The 18,164-nt window shown below is 32.8% G+C and overlaps 2 protein-coding genes across 3 annotated transcripts; one reads left to right on the top strand and one right to left on the bottom strand.

Moving 5' to 3' along the window:
• The first annotated feature begins 320 nt into the window (after positions 1–320).
• On the top strand, positions 321–8,196 carry LOC132639992 (isoflavone reductase homolog). The gene is made up of 4 exons (XM_060356393.1): positions 321–727; positions 4,220–4,460; positions 7,091–7,294; positions 7,908–8,196. The coding sequence occupies exons 1-4, from the start codon at positions 398–400 to the stop codon at positions 8,072–8,074; spliced, it is 942 nt and encodes a 313-aa protein (XP_060212376.1). The 5' UTR covers positions 321–397; the 3' UTR covers positions 8,075–8,196.
• On the bottom strand, positions 8,149–11,326 carry LOC132640001 (myb family transcription factor PHL11-like). 2 transcript variants are annotated; one of them, XM_060356406.1, is made up of 6 exons: positions 10,909–11,326; positions 9,874–9,968; positions 9,724–9,787; positions 9,091–9,166; positions 8,894–8,963; positions 8,149–8,623 (listed from the first exon to the last, which is right to left on the bottom strand). In XM_060356406.1, exons 1-6 carry the CDS (start codon positions 11,060–11,062, stop codon positions 8,270–8,272), a joined length of 813 nt encoding a protein of 270 aa, XP_060212389.1. In that variant the 5' UTR covers positions 11,063–11,326; the 3' UTR covers positions 8,149–8,269. The 2 variants fall into 2 exon arrangements, with proteins under 2 accessions (XP_060212389.1, XP_060212397.1); XM_060356414.1 differs by having other exon boundaries at positions 9,874–9,950; positions 10,909–11,320.
• Positions 11,327–18,164: the final 6,838 nt, after the last annotated feature.

Raw genomic sequence — 18,164 nt, 5'->3', positions numbered from 1 at the left:
CAATATTGTGGATGTCTGTTTCTTATATTCAGTAACACAAGAAGTTCTACATAATTCAAACACATTAGAAAATGGAAAAGAAAATTCACACTCATTAAAGATGTCTTAATCCAGATAACGCTTTAATTGTTTCCTCAATATAATTTTAAGAGTTTTTTTTTTCTTGTTTGTGCGCGTACATCATTAACTCGAAAAACTTAAGACATTTTTCCAATTAAAACCATAGTCACGAAAAAGACACGATGCCAAATTGCTTCAGTAGTTAAGACTTTAAACTTCATGTAAATTTTCAAACACACCTTTGAAATAAAATAAAATAGAAGCACTAGCAAATCTCCCTATATATATGGCTTAGTTTCTCCAACTCTTCAAAGCATAATAACAAGAACACTACACAATGGCAAAAAGCAAGGTTCTTGTTGTAGGTGGAACTGGCTATATGGGCAAGAGGATTGTGAAGGCTAGCTTAGCACAGGGACATACAACATATGTCCTGCAGAGGCCGGAGATCGGCCTCGACATCGGCAAACTAGAGATGTTGTTGTCGTTCAAGGAGCAAGGTGCTCGACTTGTCGAGGCCTCGTTCTCCAACCACAAGAGCCTAGTGGAAGCTGTCAAAAAGGTGGATGTTGTTATATGCACCATGTCCGGTGTACATTTCAGAAGTCACAATATCTTGTTGCAACTCAAGTTGGTTGACGCCATCAAAGAAGCTGGAAATATTAAGGTATTTTATTGTGCTATTTCTCTTGAAAGTAAAAATTTAATTTGCATAGATTGTTATTAAATCATACATAGATGTTCACGTAATCTACCAGAAAGTTAATTTCTTCGTCTTCAATCGTGGCTCAGTTTGACTAATTTTTCGTAATCACTAGCTATACGTACACAAAAGTTATAAGTGTCATATGGTTTTTAAAGACTTCAACTTCATAATGTCAGGATACAGTAGTTCCGAGTAAATTGTATCGCATAATTAATTTAGTAAAAAAAAAAAAAAGGATTTTGCGGGTGTGGTGGACTGGTGGTGGTGGTGGGGGGCGGAGGGTATATAGAGAGATATACATATATGCCGTAAAATTAATATTGAGAGTGAAGTGTATTTGTTTTTGCCTCACACATCAAGTTGATATATATAGTAGAGTATTTCTTTTAAGATAAAGGGTAAAAAACACACCTCAACTATCATTTTTTTTGTGTTTCATACCTGAACTATCCAAAGTGAGACTTTCCTACCTAAATTATCACCAGATAGTTATCAAAACACACCTCGACTTATATATGATGGTGTGTGTAATACACTCTCTTTTTTTGTTTAAAAATCGTGACACCTGGATAAATAATTCCACCGTGGCAGAATTAATTGTTAGGTTAAAAGTTAATTCCACGTGGATAATGTGCCCACATTTGCAAAAGACATTCTTCCTCATTTTGACAAGAAAATATGAACAATGAAGAAGATGAAGGGAAACAAAATGAAGGGGGAAATCTTATTAGCTCTTACAGAAGAAGAAAATGAAGAACAAGGCTGATAATGAAGAAGAAATAAATGAGAAAATCTGCACAAGAGAAGAAGAAATGAAGAAAAATGGTTGAGAAATGATGAAGAAGAAGGTGGAGAGCTTAGGGTTTTAAAGAATTAATTGGAGATTTAAAAAAAAAAAGATAATGAGTCAGCTCATATATAGTTGTTACATATGCCAAATGGATGAAATTTTTTGAAAAAATTATGCTCCACGTGCATTTTGATGTTTGAGGTCAAACATTTAGTCTAGTCGGCGTTCAGGTGTGTTTTGCTAACTATCTGATGATAGTTAATGTAGGAAAGTCTCACTTCAGATAGTTCAGATATGAAACGCAAAAAAAAAATGATAGTTAAGGTGTGTTTTTGACCCTTATTCTATTTCTTTTCATGCTTTTCTATAAGCTAAATGTAAGTTTGATCGGGGGAATTAAGGTAACAAGCATTCTAACAATAGTTAAAAAGATAATTTTGGAAAATGTACTCCTCCAACTTTGGTAGAAAAACCTCATGTGCACACATTAATATTATATCATTGTCTTCATTTTATATTTTTTTCATTCAAGTAAAAATTTATCTTAACAAAATGAGATTATGTACCCACTAGTTCTATTTTTCTGATTATATGGCTAACTAAGGAGTAAGGACTTCGTTTTTCGGCCAATGAATTAATGAACCCAAATCTCATGTCTTACCCTCTGTTTGGATGGTTGTTTTTTGTTGTTCATTAATGTACAGTATGGTATGGTACAGTATGGTGTTGTATTGTATTGTACTGTATTAATGAACACAATGTTTGGATAGACTGTATTGTTTGTTGTGGTTTAATAACATTTGTATTGTTTGGTTTGACTGTATGGTACTGTATAATAACTTGTAAGTTTACTAAAATACCCTTAACTCTTAATTAGAAATTAGTTTATACATATTAGTAATAAAACTCAGGTAAAGAATAAAATAGGAACTTTAAAAAATAAGTAGGTAGTGAGCGGGGGTGGTGGAGGGGTCGGTGGTGTGAGGTGGGTGGTTGTGGGATGAGGGTGGGGTAGTGGATGGTAAGGTGGGGGTGAGTGGTTGTGGGGTGGGGGTGGGTGAAGGTTAGTGGGTGGTGTGAAGTGGGTGGTAGGGTGGGGGTGAGTGGTTGTGGGGGTGGAGTTGGGTGGTGAAGGGTTGGTGGTGTGACGTGGGTGGTTGTGGGATGAGGAAGGGGGTGGGTGGTAGGGAGGGGGTGGGGGTGGGAGTGAGTGGTGTGGGTGTGGGTGGGGGTGGGGGTGGGGTGGATAGTCGAAGGTGGGGCAGTGGTGGGGATGGGTGGGGTTGGGGGTAGGGTGGAGCAGGGGCGGGGTGGGGTGGATAGTGTCGGGTGGGGTATAATGGAAAAATGAAATACGTAACCACGGAAAAATCACCATATTCGTGGTTACAAAAATTGGGACAATGGGACTTGTCATGGTTATATAACCATGAGATGAACCACGAGTTTACAACACCATACCACATAATTTTAAGAACAATGAAAACAAATATAGTTTCGTACAAAACCATAGGGTTAGTTTCTGATCGGTTTCACTTAAATTTGTTCTTCTCCTTTAATTTATTATTAATGTCTAACAAAATTGAACGTGAATAGTCCATATCTAGTCTAATTGTGATCTCTTTATCAAGATTAGTTAAAAGGGCAAGCTGTCCACATTACTCGTGAAAATTCAATAAGAATATCCAATGCACTGTATCTGAATGGTAACCTGTCCGATAATTTAACCCATAAAAAGGATAAAATCCAATAATATATCTACTGAATTTATTCTGTAAATCTAGTCCAGGAGAACAAAAGGCAAATAAGAAAAAAAAAAATAGAAAAGATAAAGTTGGTGAGATGGGGAGCGGTGAACATTACTAGCCGATGATGAAACTTTGACTTGACTCAAAGGATGGCTATTTAAATTAGTAATTTAATAGCTACCCTTAATCATGCTTCTTTAATTAAATAGTCTGCACTCAACAGAGACCGCCTTTCTAATTCTCCCCATCTTCTAGATGTGATACAGTTTAACGCTTTCATCACACTTAACCCATTCTTACGTCTGCAAACTAGTTTTAAGTTATCTTTTGATTATGCTTTGCATATCCACAGACTAATATTAAAAGAAAAAAAGATCAACATAAACGCTTATTTGTGTACCACTATTTCTTCAGTAAAGATAGTTAACTCATTGATTCACTATCCATCCAATCTCTCATATTATTGTTTCTGTTTCAATTTATTTAACACGCTTTTTTTTTTAATTTATCCTAAAAAAATATTATATATTTTTATTTAGAAATAATTTAATTTTAAAATATTTTCATTATGCTGTTAATGAGACGATACATGTCTAAGATTTTTTTGACGTGCCCGGCCCAATCAAACAACATCTTATAAATGGGGAACGAATAGAGAGTATTGCTAGTATTTTCTTTCTTCCGTCAATGTCAAACTCATACGTTCGTTCTTTTTCTTTTCTTACTAGATTCTTCCACGTATTTAAATTTATGTAAAGATACGAAACCATTTCTATAAGCATATATTCCCTTTCACTATACAGGTAAGTATCTTTTCGTACTCCAACAACTACCTATGTGATTTCGACACACTTCTGACTAATTTTTGCTACTTTTTTTGTTTGTGTTGACAAAAAATAAATAAATAATTGGCAGCGTTTCTTGCCATCGGAGTTTGGAATGGATCCAGCACTAATGGGACATGCAATAGAACCAGGAAGAGTGACATTTGATGAGAAAATGGAAGTGAGAAAAGCCATAGAAGAAGCTCATATCCCTTATACTTACATCTCTGCTAATTGCTTTGCTGGTTACTTTGTTGGCAATCTTTCTCAACTTGGAACCCTTGTTCCTCCTAAAGAGAAAGTTTCCCTCTATGGAGATGGCAATGTTAAAGGTACCACAATAAAAATTGCTCCCTCCGTCTCAATTTATTTCGAGAATCAAACGAGTTGTTATTTTACCATAATCTTTTATATGCCTTTTAAACATTTTAAATTATTAATTATCGTGACTTATAGTAGTTTTTACCTAGTTTTCAAATATGTAAATTTTATTTCAAAATATTTAAAGATTCTATGTTCAAACAAACGGTTAACACTAAAGTTTGAATCTCAAAAAGCGAAAAATATCACATAAATCAGGACAGATGGATTAATATCTTATCTCTCCGTTTTATATATATTTGATATGACAATAGTGTTTGACTAAAGATAGTGTTCAAGAAAAATGATATGACAATAGTGTTTGACTAAAGATGGTATTTAAGAAAAAGAAAAAAACAGACTTTTGACAAATACTACATTTCAAGTATTCTTAGCATTTGTGATCTTATGTCATAATACTAGGAGTAGTATGAAGATGTTTGTGGAATTTTAGATGTTGCTATTTTAATAGTTTCTTTTGGTTTCAAGCATATTTTTGTCTTAATGGGATTTGAACAATGGAAAAGAAATAAAAAATAAATAAAAACACACGTCTCCGGTGGATACACCAAATTATATTAATTTATAGGGTTAACTGAAGCTAATAATATGTAGTGTTAACTGAGTATGATTTATTAATAAATTTTAGACACATACTATGCCCTTGTTATTTTATTTTGGTATGTACACAATTAGTACGAGAGTTTTTTTTCTTGCTATTAGCAAGCACATTATCCCAATACCATTAAAGTCCAAAGATCAGTTTCACAATGTAGTACGTGTAAGCTACAAGTTTTCGCTTTTACAAGTCAAACTCAAATGCAATAAAAACTAAGTTTCAGCATATCTTAGCTAAATAGATAAGTTTACCACTGTAACTACTGAACAAACAAGTAGTTGTTCTATAGTGGTAAGTATTCCAGCCTGTCACCCGGGTGGCCCAGGTTTGATCCCGGCAACGGCGTTGTGCAGTTTATTTTTTTACTAACAATTCAATGTATTTTCTAAGCAAATATATCGGTCAAAAACATTTCTGCAACTGAGGATTTTCTTTTAAGACTAGATGGCGTATGCCCATGTGCCAACACTTTGGATTATAGTGTATTTATGTGTATGTAGTTGTATTTGGTTAGTGATAATATATATATTTTATATTGTTAATAAACATACATAAGTTTACACTGTTATATATATATATATATATATATATATATAATTTACATTGTAGTTGTGCTCCGTATGTAAAATTTTATTATATTAGTGTTTGCTACGAATACAAAGTTTGCAAAAATTTATTAATACTTTTTAAAAGAGAAAGATTTGTTTAAAAGGAAACTATCTTTGAGACAAAACAATAGTAATATTTAAGCATCAATTGATACTTTAAATTTTAATTCGATTAATTTAAAGGTGTAAAATATTCTGTTGTTAATGTATGTAAATTGGACCTAAAAAAATAATTATTATTTTTTATCAAATTTTGATTTGGATAATTCTAATTCAAATTATTAAATTAATTTTACATGTTTTAAACGAAACAAAGTAGAAATTTGATTTTCTATTTAAACGAAGAACTACTATTTCTTAATTTTTGGTGAATATTCTATGTTTAGCTCATTTTACTTGTCATGTTGTCTTTTGCACGTTTTTTTAAGGAAACGTCAATTAGAATCATAATTTGACTAATTTACCTTATTTATTATTTGATCTCCATTTAATATTATTTTTTCTTTTACAACATTAATCTCTTTTCACATTTATTAGATTAAGAATAAAAATGAAAAAGTAATTAAATTCTATCTTATTTTAAAATATAAATATTTTAAGTATATTTATTTTAGTAAACATAACAAATAAATGACATGGAGGAATAGCAAATATAACAGTTAAATATCTAGATTAGATGTCAAGCTAATATAAGAAAAGAAAGGAAATTGTATGGTTGGCTACTTAACCTTTTGAAGAAAAGCAATAATATGGGTCTACGTTTTTTGGTGTACAATAATTTCATTTGCTCCCACTAATGGGTTGATACGCATGTGACAATGAATCCACCATTATTGACTTAATGGGGATACTTTGGAAATTACATGAATATTATTAGATTTTTTAATATGGGGTGCACCTTTTTTTTTTTTTTTGATATTGCTTCCACTTTTTTTTTTTTTTTATATTGCTTGATTTTTTTAATATGGGGTCCATTTTTTTTTTTACATGAGTTTGGAGGTGTTGGGGTCTACTTTTTTTTTTTTTTTAGATATATTGCTTGATTTTTTTAGTATGAGATTCACTTTTTTTATTTTTTTTATTTTGTGTGTTGGAGGTGGACGACGAAACCACCCCAACTCATGCTTATATACAGTATAAATTTTTATGACTATAGGAGCATATTATTAAGGTAAAATAGGTAGACTAAAATTAAAGAGAATTCAAATATAAAAAATTTCTTCCTTTTTTTTTGGTAACAGAAAAAATAAATATTGTCATATAAAAAAGAATGAATGGAGTAGTTTTATTATTTATTTTCTTACTACCCTTTTCAGAAAAGTGTTTATATTTTGTAAAATTTGATATTTTTGCTTATTTGGGTTAATATGTGCAGTGGTGTATATGGATGAAGATGATGTAGCAACATACGCTATAAAAAGCATAGATGATCCAAGGACACTGAACAAGACTGTGTACCTTAGACCACCGGAAAACATTCTGACTCAAAGGGAATTGATAGCAAAGTGGGAAAAGCTTAAAGGAACAGAGCTTGAGAAAATCAGCATCTCTGAACAAGACTTCCTATCTTCCATGAAAGGTACTTCCTCTGTCTAAACACAAATATTTATATTTATGTGATATAGTTTGATCTGATATAGGGGAAAATATGAAATGGAGATTTTTTAAGTTTGTGGTCTTAACAATTATGTGTGTGACTATAAAAGCTTCTCATTAAGTTCAGTAATATGAGAAGTTTAGAATTAAATTATTTTCAAATATAGAACTATATCGTTCTTTTTTAACGAACTAATATAGAAATAGTGTCACATAAATTAAAACGAGGGAGTACCTTTTTATTTTCTGGAGGAAAATTATTTGTTATTTGCTATTATTCATTTATATATGCTTTTAACTATAAGAATTTGTGATTTATAGTACATCTTGTGTAGTTGAATATGTAAATATTATTTGAGAAAGATCTAATTATGTAGTATGTTTTACTAGTATCTGATTGATGCTTGCAAAAGTTTCAAGTCATAAACGCATTAATTTAGTTCAAAAGAATGTGCCGGAACTCGTGCATTCTGAAAATTATTCCCTCCTAGAGTCCTAGTTATACCTTTCATTAGTTAATTAAATTGTGTACTAAAGGAATCTTTACTCACTTATTCTTTTAACAAAATAGAATAATTCGAAAACATTTGATGCAGGAATGGACTATGCTGGGCAGGTAGGAGTGGGACATTTCTACCACATATTCTACGAAGGTTGTTTAACTAACTTTGAAATTGGACAAAATGCTGAAGAAGCCTCTGCACTCTACCCTGAAGTTCGTTACACTCGCATGGAAGAATATTTAGAACGCCATCTCAATTAGCTTTTATTATCTTTCATAAATATCTTTGAATTTGGTGTTCAAAGAAAATTACAGCAAATAATGTAGAATAATCTTGTGTGAAAGAGAACTATCAATGATAATCTTGTATTGTTTCTGCAGTATTCCAACAATTGTTGTGATGCATATAGACGTATACAACCTCAACTAAAAAGGCTTGACTATGTGTCATTAACGCTATATTCCCAATCTTCCGATAAAGTCATAGCTACTTCTAGAGTTCAAATCGAAATTGATGGAAGCTTCTTCGAGCTTAAGATTGAGATCGTTCTTTCGTTCTTCCTCCATGATGTAATGAGACCTTGGTAGCTCCTCATTACTATTACCATGTGTTCTAATGTTGTTGTCCCGGTTCTCTCCATGTGTGTAATCCATTAAATTTGACAGAGGTGAATTAAAGACGTGAGCTCTTGTTGCTTCCAGTGCACTAGGAGAGTTCATGTTGACCGGGAGCTTCTTCTGAGCTTTATCTAATATTGCTTGCAAATACTTACCCTGTGTTTCTATTCTCATTTGCAATTTTTGTTGCACCTGTGTAGAGAGAATTATATTTGTCTGTTAGGAAGAGGGACCAAAAGCCAGTGCATGTTTTCTCAGCCACTAAAATAAACATAGTTGGTAAGTATATATCATATCAAGATGAAAGTTGGGTGCTAGAAGACGAGATGAAGATCATTTCTTCACGATGATGGCTTCCAGTAATAGAGAGGCCACAGCACAGTGTGTGTGTGTGTGTGTGTGTTTTCATGCTTTTCGCTCATTTGGAATATGAGTGGTGCTTGTAAATAAGTTTATACATACCTCAAGCTGTTCCTGTAATCTTTTCTGAACTTCAATTTGACACATTACTGCCTCTGCGATTGGAACTTCTCTGTTTAGACACAGGTGGCATTAGCAAGAAGCAGTAGTTAAGTCGATTAAATTAAGCTCACTAAGGTTCACTGAGGCATGATTAAATCAAATGCATCAAACCTAGAAAAGCACAACATGGTACCTACCCTTGCATAAAGTTCATACTTAATGAAGAGGTCCTGGGGCCTAAGGAATGCAAACTAAACTGTCCAGATGAGTCCCCTGTGAGATTGAAAAAACAGTACAATCATAAGATTTCCTACTAGCCAATCCAGATACAAGAATCCTTATAAAATACTCCCTCCGTCTCAAAAAGATTGTCTCACTTTTCATAGTAGTTCATCCCAAAAAGATTGGCACATTTCTATATTTAGAAACAATGTAACTCTATAAGATGATTTACAGCCACACAAATATCTAAGGGTTATTTTGAACCACACATTTCAAAAGACTTTCCTTTATTTCTTAAACTTCGTGCTAAGTCAAACTAAGACTATTTTTTTGGGACGGAGGGAGTAACAAAGTTCAATACTCCAAAAAGGAAAACAGAGGTAAAAGAAATGTCCTAAAGGACAAAGATCATACAAAATCTTAGTTCAGTTTGCTTTTTGAAGTTGACTATTTCTATGATCAACATTTGACAGGCCCAATATTCATGTAATTCATTATGTAACTATCTTAAGCCTTACAATAATGAGGAGAAAGTGTGAATAGGAGAGGTTTTCAGCAGCACATTACATTCTCTGGTGGAAATTTCTCAAAAAATATAGAAAACTCACCACTGTTTTCTTTGTTTTGCTCTGCGATATTTTGTTTCTTGGACAGTTGTCCAAGTCTATACTTCTGAAAATATAAGGAGAAAAAACAGCCAAAGGGGTTATCAGAGAAGAGAAAAGTTGGTAAAGAGAGGTGCAGAAACAAACTTTTACCTGCAAATGACTCTTCAAATGGTATAGTGTCAAACCCTTCAAGCCCATTAACCTCAGTACTGATTTGGGAGTTGCTTCTGTAAATCCAAGACCTTCTATCAAACATTGCAAAGCACAAAATGGAAAATGACTCCAAATGCAACAACTCAATTAGGACAAGTTACTTCCTGAAGCAAATCCACACAAACCAGAACGCTATAATAGGAGAGAAAGAAACAAAAAACTTAAGCAAGGTAGTTGTTTGAAGTAATAATTTTCTGGGACACATCATGAGACAAAAGAAAGGACCTCAACTTGTTCTAGGAATAGGATATGGGATCAACTTTAATACGAATTCTACGAGTGAACAAATTATGAAACCAAATCTAAGGCAAATGTGAAGAAGTATATCTCAAGCAATAGAGCGTACACCATTTGGAAACTGGCAGCCTCGACGAGATTTTGGTCTTTTGTATTTGTTCCCCTATATCTTTCCTAAATTAAAGGACATTGATGCAAAAGAGAATCAATCAATAGCAAGATATCCAGAAACAAAATTGGGTCAATCTAATGGTTGGCTCATTATGATTAGTTCCTTTCTACTGAAGCAAATAGCATAGGTAAAGTAACAATCAAGAGCTAAAAAGGCTGCAATAAGTATTTTATCCAAAGAACCTTAAGCTGGTGGTCCAACTGATTTTGCTGCAATCCTATCCCTTTCTACTGCATATATAGAAAACAATTCCAATCCAACTTACAAAACTTAAAATCAATCACAGAAACACTCGAATCGAAGCAGAATAACTGTTCATACTATTTAAAAGACACTACTGTAATTTTGAGAGAAGTCATTTTGAAACTTCTTATTAGTGATCTTGAATTATTACAAAACCAAAGTAAATTCAGTAATTCCCAACTCAAAGAAGAAAAAGATGGCCAAATAAATGCTATATATACAAATCAATGCCAACCCTTTTGTCAGTTGCAACTTAAAATTGAAGTGGGTAATTTATTACTAGCAAAAACAAGATTTAAAGGTACAAATAGGAGACTCACTATCAGGACCACCAAGCTTAGTGACAGCATCCACAAATTGTTCATGTAATTCAGTAGTCCACCTCAATCTTGGCTTTGGATCTCTTGTCATCACCACCCCTCCCCCACCTTCATAAAAACCTTCTCCTCTCCCCATCCCAGTTGCATTATACATACTATTGTATATTCTTTCTCTTCTATTCCCACACAAAAATAGCTCAAAAAGTCAATGGGAAAGAAAAAAGATTGAAAGAAAATGTAGCCTAGAAGCTTATCAAAGCCTAGAAGCTTATCAAGTACTACAATGAACAGTTCCAAGAATTCTCTATAGGACAGATATTGTATTAATTAGTGTAGAAAGGAAGATATGATGATTATCAGAAGGATTTAAATTCAATAATGAGAAGAAGAGAATCAAATGGAGTTTCCAATTACACACTTAACATAAATAAATTAAAATTACATGTTCCCTCTGATAATTTAATAATATTTTAAGCTTAATGCATATGCGGCACCCTAAACTTGCTTATTTTTTTCATGACACTTCAATGAAATGATGTTTCTATTAAACCCCCAAACTCGTCCTTAAGTGTGTCTATCAAATCCCCTAAATTTGATTTTTATTAAAAGCAGAAATTAAATTGAGGAAATGAAGGTGAAGTAATATTTTAGACATGTGGGAAGCTATTCTTTAGACCATGAATGTATTGGTTTCTGCTGGTTCTGCTCTTCTAGTGTTAGCTTAATTAAGAGTTATCCCTTTTTTCCTCTCAATTGTTGTTAATCTCAGCTAAAAGATAGCATAATTAAATTAGAATATATATTAGCATGTTACTATAACGAAGATGGAATACTATGTAAGTCGAATTGTGTTTGATAGACACACTTAAGGACGAATTCAGAGACTCAATAGAAACAACACTTAGGTGTCAAAATGAAAAAAGAGACAAGTTTAAGGGTCGTATATGCATTAAGCCAATATTTTAAAATGAAATAGTGTAACGTAACACTAAAGTAAGGAGAGACTCTTATAGTTTGTGTCTCATGAAATATCAACAAAATTATTTTTATATATTTAACCTAAGATAAACATTCCAACACGAAATCGTGTAACCAAAGAATGGAAAAATTGTACTAATGATAAAAGGTACAGGCTAATAATAATTATGGTATCATTTTCATAAAGAAAACGACACAGAGAGGAAACATCGGCGAGGAATCTGAAGACACATGAGAGCCGATAAATAATTAGTATTTTATTTTGGTTTAAGGATGACAGATTCGATCCAGCTTTTTGTCGTATATGAATAATATGAAAATGAAATACCCCATGATAAAATGACGAAGAATTTATCTCATCACATCATATTAATTTATTAATAAGTTAAATATAAGAAAAATATCAAGTAACTGTAACGAAATATTCGTGTTTGTTCATAAATGATTCAGTAAATAGAAAATATTCGTTTGGACACCATTTCTTGGAACTGTTTTGGTTTAATATATAGAATACAACTGAAATATTGAATATTTGAATTGGCATTTGACGATATTTGATTGAAATTTGAATTAAAAAAAAGTGTTTAAACTATAAAGCTACAACTAGAAAAGAATTTAATACAATATTTATGGGGCCGAACTTCATGTTTTTGTTACTCCACTTTGTTGCATGCACAAGCCGGTGACAGCGTGGAATATTCGCCGGCAAACGAGGAATAGAAGGATTCCTGTACTCATGTGCCACGTCCTACCCAATACTGAATACCGACAAACGGGTTTTTACGAATACTAGCCATATATGCCCGTGTGATGCACGGGCCGAACATGTTTATTCATTTTAATTAGCCGGTTTTTAAGATTTGTATTTTATAAATAACTTTTAAAAATTTATCATGGTCATGACAATGAAAGTTGTTCATTAATGTGAAAAAGAAAATTAATAAGAAGGTGAGGGAAAATTAATATTTTGATTCTAAATTTTTTCTTTTAAATTGTTTAATATCTTATATGTATACTGACAAGTTGATATCCATCTCAATCAATTAACTGTTCAGATCCAAACATAAGAACCATTGTTGTATATAATGACTTTTTTAAAAGCAAAACTCATAAAATATTTTTATTAAATTAATTAAAAAATAAAAAATATGTTAATAAGGGGTAAAATAGTTATATTATAATTTTTTATATTAGCAATTATAGATAAAAAGAACTGTTATAAAGAAATCAAAATTAGAAAGATATATGTTATATCGTAAATCACCAAATTTTGATTCCGAAATGAAAATATAAAGTAATACGTTTTATAATTGTAAAGGAACAATAATCAGAGAATGCAAAGAAGAGTAAGATAAGTAAAGTATTGACAAAGAAAGAAAACGGGGATAAAAGTAATTGTCTAAGTTAACATATCAAGAGAAAGGAATTTTCGTCTTATTTTACTCTTTATATTAATTACTTATTTTCAAATCATTTTCTAAGGCTATTGAGACTATACACCAATAAATATGGATATTTTCAACACAAAGTCTCCCCTAGAGAGGTTTTGGTGCATCAAATGAAACTCAACTTATGCGTAAGAGTCAGGCAGAATCAGAGACTTTTTAGCTATATTAACTCATTGTGAGTTTTAGGAAGTACTGTAATTAGTAGTTTTCCTTGGTATAGAGGATAGACTGAGAAGGGCCTGAATTTGTTAATTCACCCTTGGTTTTTGTAAAAAAGTACACTTGGTAATTAATAAAAATTCCTTTAATTGCCAAAAAATAAATATGGATATTATGATAAAATATATACTTCATTTATTAATTCTTAAAGAATGTGTGATAAGAGGGAGTGACTTTTATCCCCGTTTTTCTTCTTTCTCAATACATTAAACGTGAAAAGAGAACGAACAATAGCAATGCAAATTTGTACCAAAAGTTATGGATATATGCATGAGAAAAGAATAAATATTCAGCAAAAACGTGAAAAGTCAAAAGTGAACAAGTAAAAGTGCAAGGAGGAAATAAATATGTGTCGGAGAATTAAAATTGAAGTGCATACGTGTATACATGAGAAGAGAATAAATATTCAGTATTATCAAAAGTGAACAAATTAAAGTGCACGGAGGAAATAAATTTGTGTAGGATAATTAAAATTGAACTGCATATGTCTATACATGAGAAGATAATAAATATTTAGCAAGAACACGAAAAGTCAAAAGTAAACAAGTAAAATTGCACGGAGGAAATAAATGTGTCAGAGAATTAAAATTGAAGTGCATACGTCTATACGTGAGAAGAGAATAAATATTAAGTAATATGACATATGTCTACATGGGATATAAAAATAATTGGATAAAATGTACAAGTTATATAGCTTATGGTACAAGCGTTCATTACGTGCACAATTTGTGAAGCTCATTGTACAAGTTGGAGGAGCGGTGTTCGTCAATAGAAAAGAGAATAAATATTCAATACTATGGCATATATTCACGTGGGATTTATTAATTCTTAAAGAATGTGAAAAGTCAAAAGTGAACAAATTAAAGTGCACGGAGGAAATAAATTTGTGTAGGAGAATTAAAATTGAACTGCATATGTTTATACATGAAAAGAGAAAAAATATTCAGCTAGAACACGAAAAGTCAAAAGTGAACAAGTAAAAGTGCACGGAGGAAATAAATGTGTTGGAGTATTAAATTTGAAGTGCACAATCTATACATGAGAAGGGAATAAATATTAAGTACTATGACATATGTCTACGTGGGATATAAAAATAGTTGGATAAAGTGTACAAGTTATATAGCTTATGGTACAAGCATTCATTGTGTGTACAATTTGTGAAGCACATGGTACAAGCTGGAGGAGCGGTATTCGTCCCTCCTTCAGGCTTATATATAATAGAAAAATATATATTTTTAGTAATGTGGCCAAGTAATATGAGACGAAGGGAGTACTTCATTTTTATTAATTTTTAAAGAATGTGAAAAGTCAAGTATAGTAATGTAGCCAAGTAATATGGGATGAAGGGAGTACTTCATTTATCAATTCTTAAAGAACGTGAAAAGCCAAGTAATGTAGCCAACTAATATGGGATGGAGGGAGCACTTCATTTATTAATTCTTAAATAACATGAAAAGTCAAAAGTGCACAAGTAAAAGTACACATGGGAAATAAACATGTGTCGGAAAATTAAAATTGGAGTGCATACATGTATACATAAGAAGAGAATAAATATTTAGCAAAAACGTGAAAAGTCAAAAGTGAACAAGTAAAAGTGCACGGAGAAAATAAATTTGTGTAGGAGAATTAAAATTGAACTGCATATGTCTAAGTAAAAGTGCAAGAAGAAAAATAAATGTGTCGGATAATTAAAATTTAAGTGCATACGTCTATACATGAGAAGGGAATAACTATTAAGTATTCTGACATATGTCTATGCGGGATATAAAAATAGTTGGATAAAGTGTACAAGTTATATAGCTTAGGATATAAGCATTCATTGTGTGTACAAATTGTGAAGCTCATGGTACAGCTATAGGAAACTGTGTCTGTACCCCCATGGCAATCCCTCATTTATTAATTCTTAAATAACATGAAAAGTCAAAAGTGCACAAGTAAAAGTACACGTGGGAAATAAATATGTGTCGGAAAATTAAAATTGGAATGCATACATGCATACATGAGAAGAGAATAAATATTCAGCAAGAACGTGAAAAATCAAAAGTGAACAAGTAAAAGTGCACGGAGAAAATAAATTTGTGTACGAGAATTAAAATTGAACTGCATACGTCTGAGTAAAAGTGCACGAAGAAAATAAATGTGTTGAAGAATTAAAATTTAAGTGCATACGTATATACACGAGAAGGGAATAAATATTAAGTACTATGACATATGTCTACGCGGGATATAAAAATAGTTGGATAAAGTGTACAAGTTATATAGCTTAGGATACAAGTATTCATTGCGTATACAAATTGTGAAGCTCATGGTACAGCTATTGAAAGCTGTGTTCGTACCCCTCATGGCACTTATATATATATATATATATATATATTGAATTATTAAGGAGGTAAGTTATTGTCACGGATATGATACGAGGTAGAGGTGTCAGAACGGGTTGGTCCAGCCCATTTCAATCCAGCCCTAAAGGGTTAAAAGAATTAAATGGGCTAGCCGATTTTACTGACGAGTCTCTAAAATGACAGCCGGACCCAATCCTAAACGGGCAGCGGGTTAGGACGGGCCAACCCTATCAGTTTAGGAATTTTTACTTGTTGTAGCTTCTTTTAAGACCTAATTATTAATAATAACTACCCTTTCATTTAATTATAATATAATTAGTAGCTACAGTGATTTTGTAAATTACCATTTGTAGCTACACTAAAATACATAAAATTGGAGTGGCTGAAGTGGTTATTAGGCAAGGCTCTCCCCCTGCCCACCCAAGTTCAAACCTAGCTAACAATATTTCTTTTCTTACATATTTTTCCTAACTTCTTCTCCATACATATGGAACACAAGACATATAAGTCAAATACATAAGACATACATTCAAATAAAATTCAAATACACGTGACATCAAATATGTCACGACCAACCCGAAGGGCCATGACGGGTACTCGGGGCTAGCCTCCCGAGCACCTCTTAACATACTTCTTATAATTACATCTAGGTGAGCCACATGGCTAACGCGTAATTACCACAACTAAAGAGACACAAGTTACATCAAACATATGCATGCCTATATAAACATTATCAACTATGCCCATATGTACAAGCCGACAAGGCTGCCAAAAATGATATACACCATATGAATCGACAAAGTTATGGAGCATCTAACTATATACATCTGTCTACGAGCCCTTACAAGGAGTGCAAAACATCATAAAGACGGGACAGGACCCCGCCATGTCCAAGTACGTACACAAAAGAATAGTACCAACTAAACTGCAGCTCCGGGTCAAATGGAGCACTTCTATGCAATCGCTGATGAAGCAGCCTAGGGGTCTGGTCCGTCTTCCTGTCTACCTGCGGGCATGAAAGCAGCGTCCACAAACAAAAGGACGTCAGTACGAATAATGTACTGAGTATGTAAGGCATGAATAAAAGCATGATGAAAATATGAAGATAGCATGAGATAAAGAGATCAATTTATACCTCTTAAGGAGGCTGTCATGCATACTTAACCTTTCTCTAAAGAAAACATTCCATACATACATATATAATGATACCGTACCCGGACATATAGGCTCGGTATCACCCGTACCCGACCATAACAAGGCTCGATGTCATCCATACCCGGCCATAACAAGGCTCGGTGTCATCCGTACACCATTCAAGAGGATTCATACTAAGTTTAAGTCTTGAAAACACTCTTAAGTTCAAACTAGAGTAGTTGGCGAGCTAACGGAATTTGGGCAACACTTCCCTGATTTTATCAACTTCCACCAAACTTTAAAACAACTTCCAAACAACAATAATAACATCAACAATACCATAATCAAGGAATTATATTCAATTTGATCTCAAATTAATCTAAAATCCCCTTTCAAGTTCACCTCATGGTCATCAACTTCAATTCAACTCTCTATGACTTCTCTTCTATGATTCCTTTCTCTCTAAGACTTGCTAAACCTTTAAATCAACTCAATCATGTAAATAAGATGAAAAACATACCTTATGATAGAAGAACTTCACCTCACTCAACTCCTTCCAAGACCAAGTTCATCACAACATTGAAAAGAAGCAAGAACAATCGTCTTCCATGGATTATGTTGAGGTTTTTGGTGTTTGATCTTCTCTTTTAATGGTGTGGAAGGTTTTGTAATGTTGAAGAAATCTCAAGAAATCTCTAGAAATGTGGGGAAAGAAGTGTGGAAAGTTAATGTAAAAAATGGGGTCTTTTGTGATTTATAAAGGGTTGAAAACCGTCATTTCGCTCCAACTTGCGGTGGAGATGCGGCTTAGCATATTGGATATGCGACTGCATCCCCTCTCCTCTCCTTAGGGAGGATTTTAGGCAGTAAGTCCAGCAGATTTTGTGAGTTTGTGGCCAATATGCTGCACAGTAAATTCAGTTTGCGGCCGCATATAGGTCCACAAACTCCAGTTTTCGCGAAAACGCGTTCTTTTTTATTCGTTTGACCTCCAATCCTTATGGGACCTTCTTGGAACTTGTATAAAAATTCATTAACCATATAAGGGGCCTTATATCTCACCCTTAAGGTAATTCCAAGAAAGGTATAACTCAAATGATACGAAATCTTCCCCGAAACATGACTCAAATTCCAA

Source organism: Lycium barbarum, chromosome 1 (genome assembly GCF_019175385.1).
Source record: "Lycium barbarum isolate Lr01 chromosome 1, ASM1917538v2, whole genome shotgun sequence".
In the NCBI taxonomy this organism is placed as follows: Eukaryota; Viridiplantae; Streptophyta; class Magnoliopsida; order Solanales; family Solanaceae; genus Lycium; species Lycium barbarum.
Note: the sequence above shows the minus strand (reverse complement) of the source record. Positions and strands in the feature narration are given on the sequence as shown.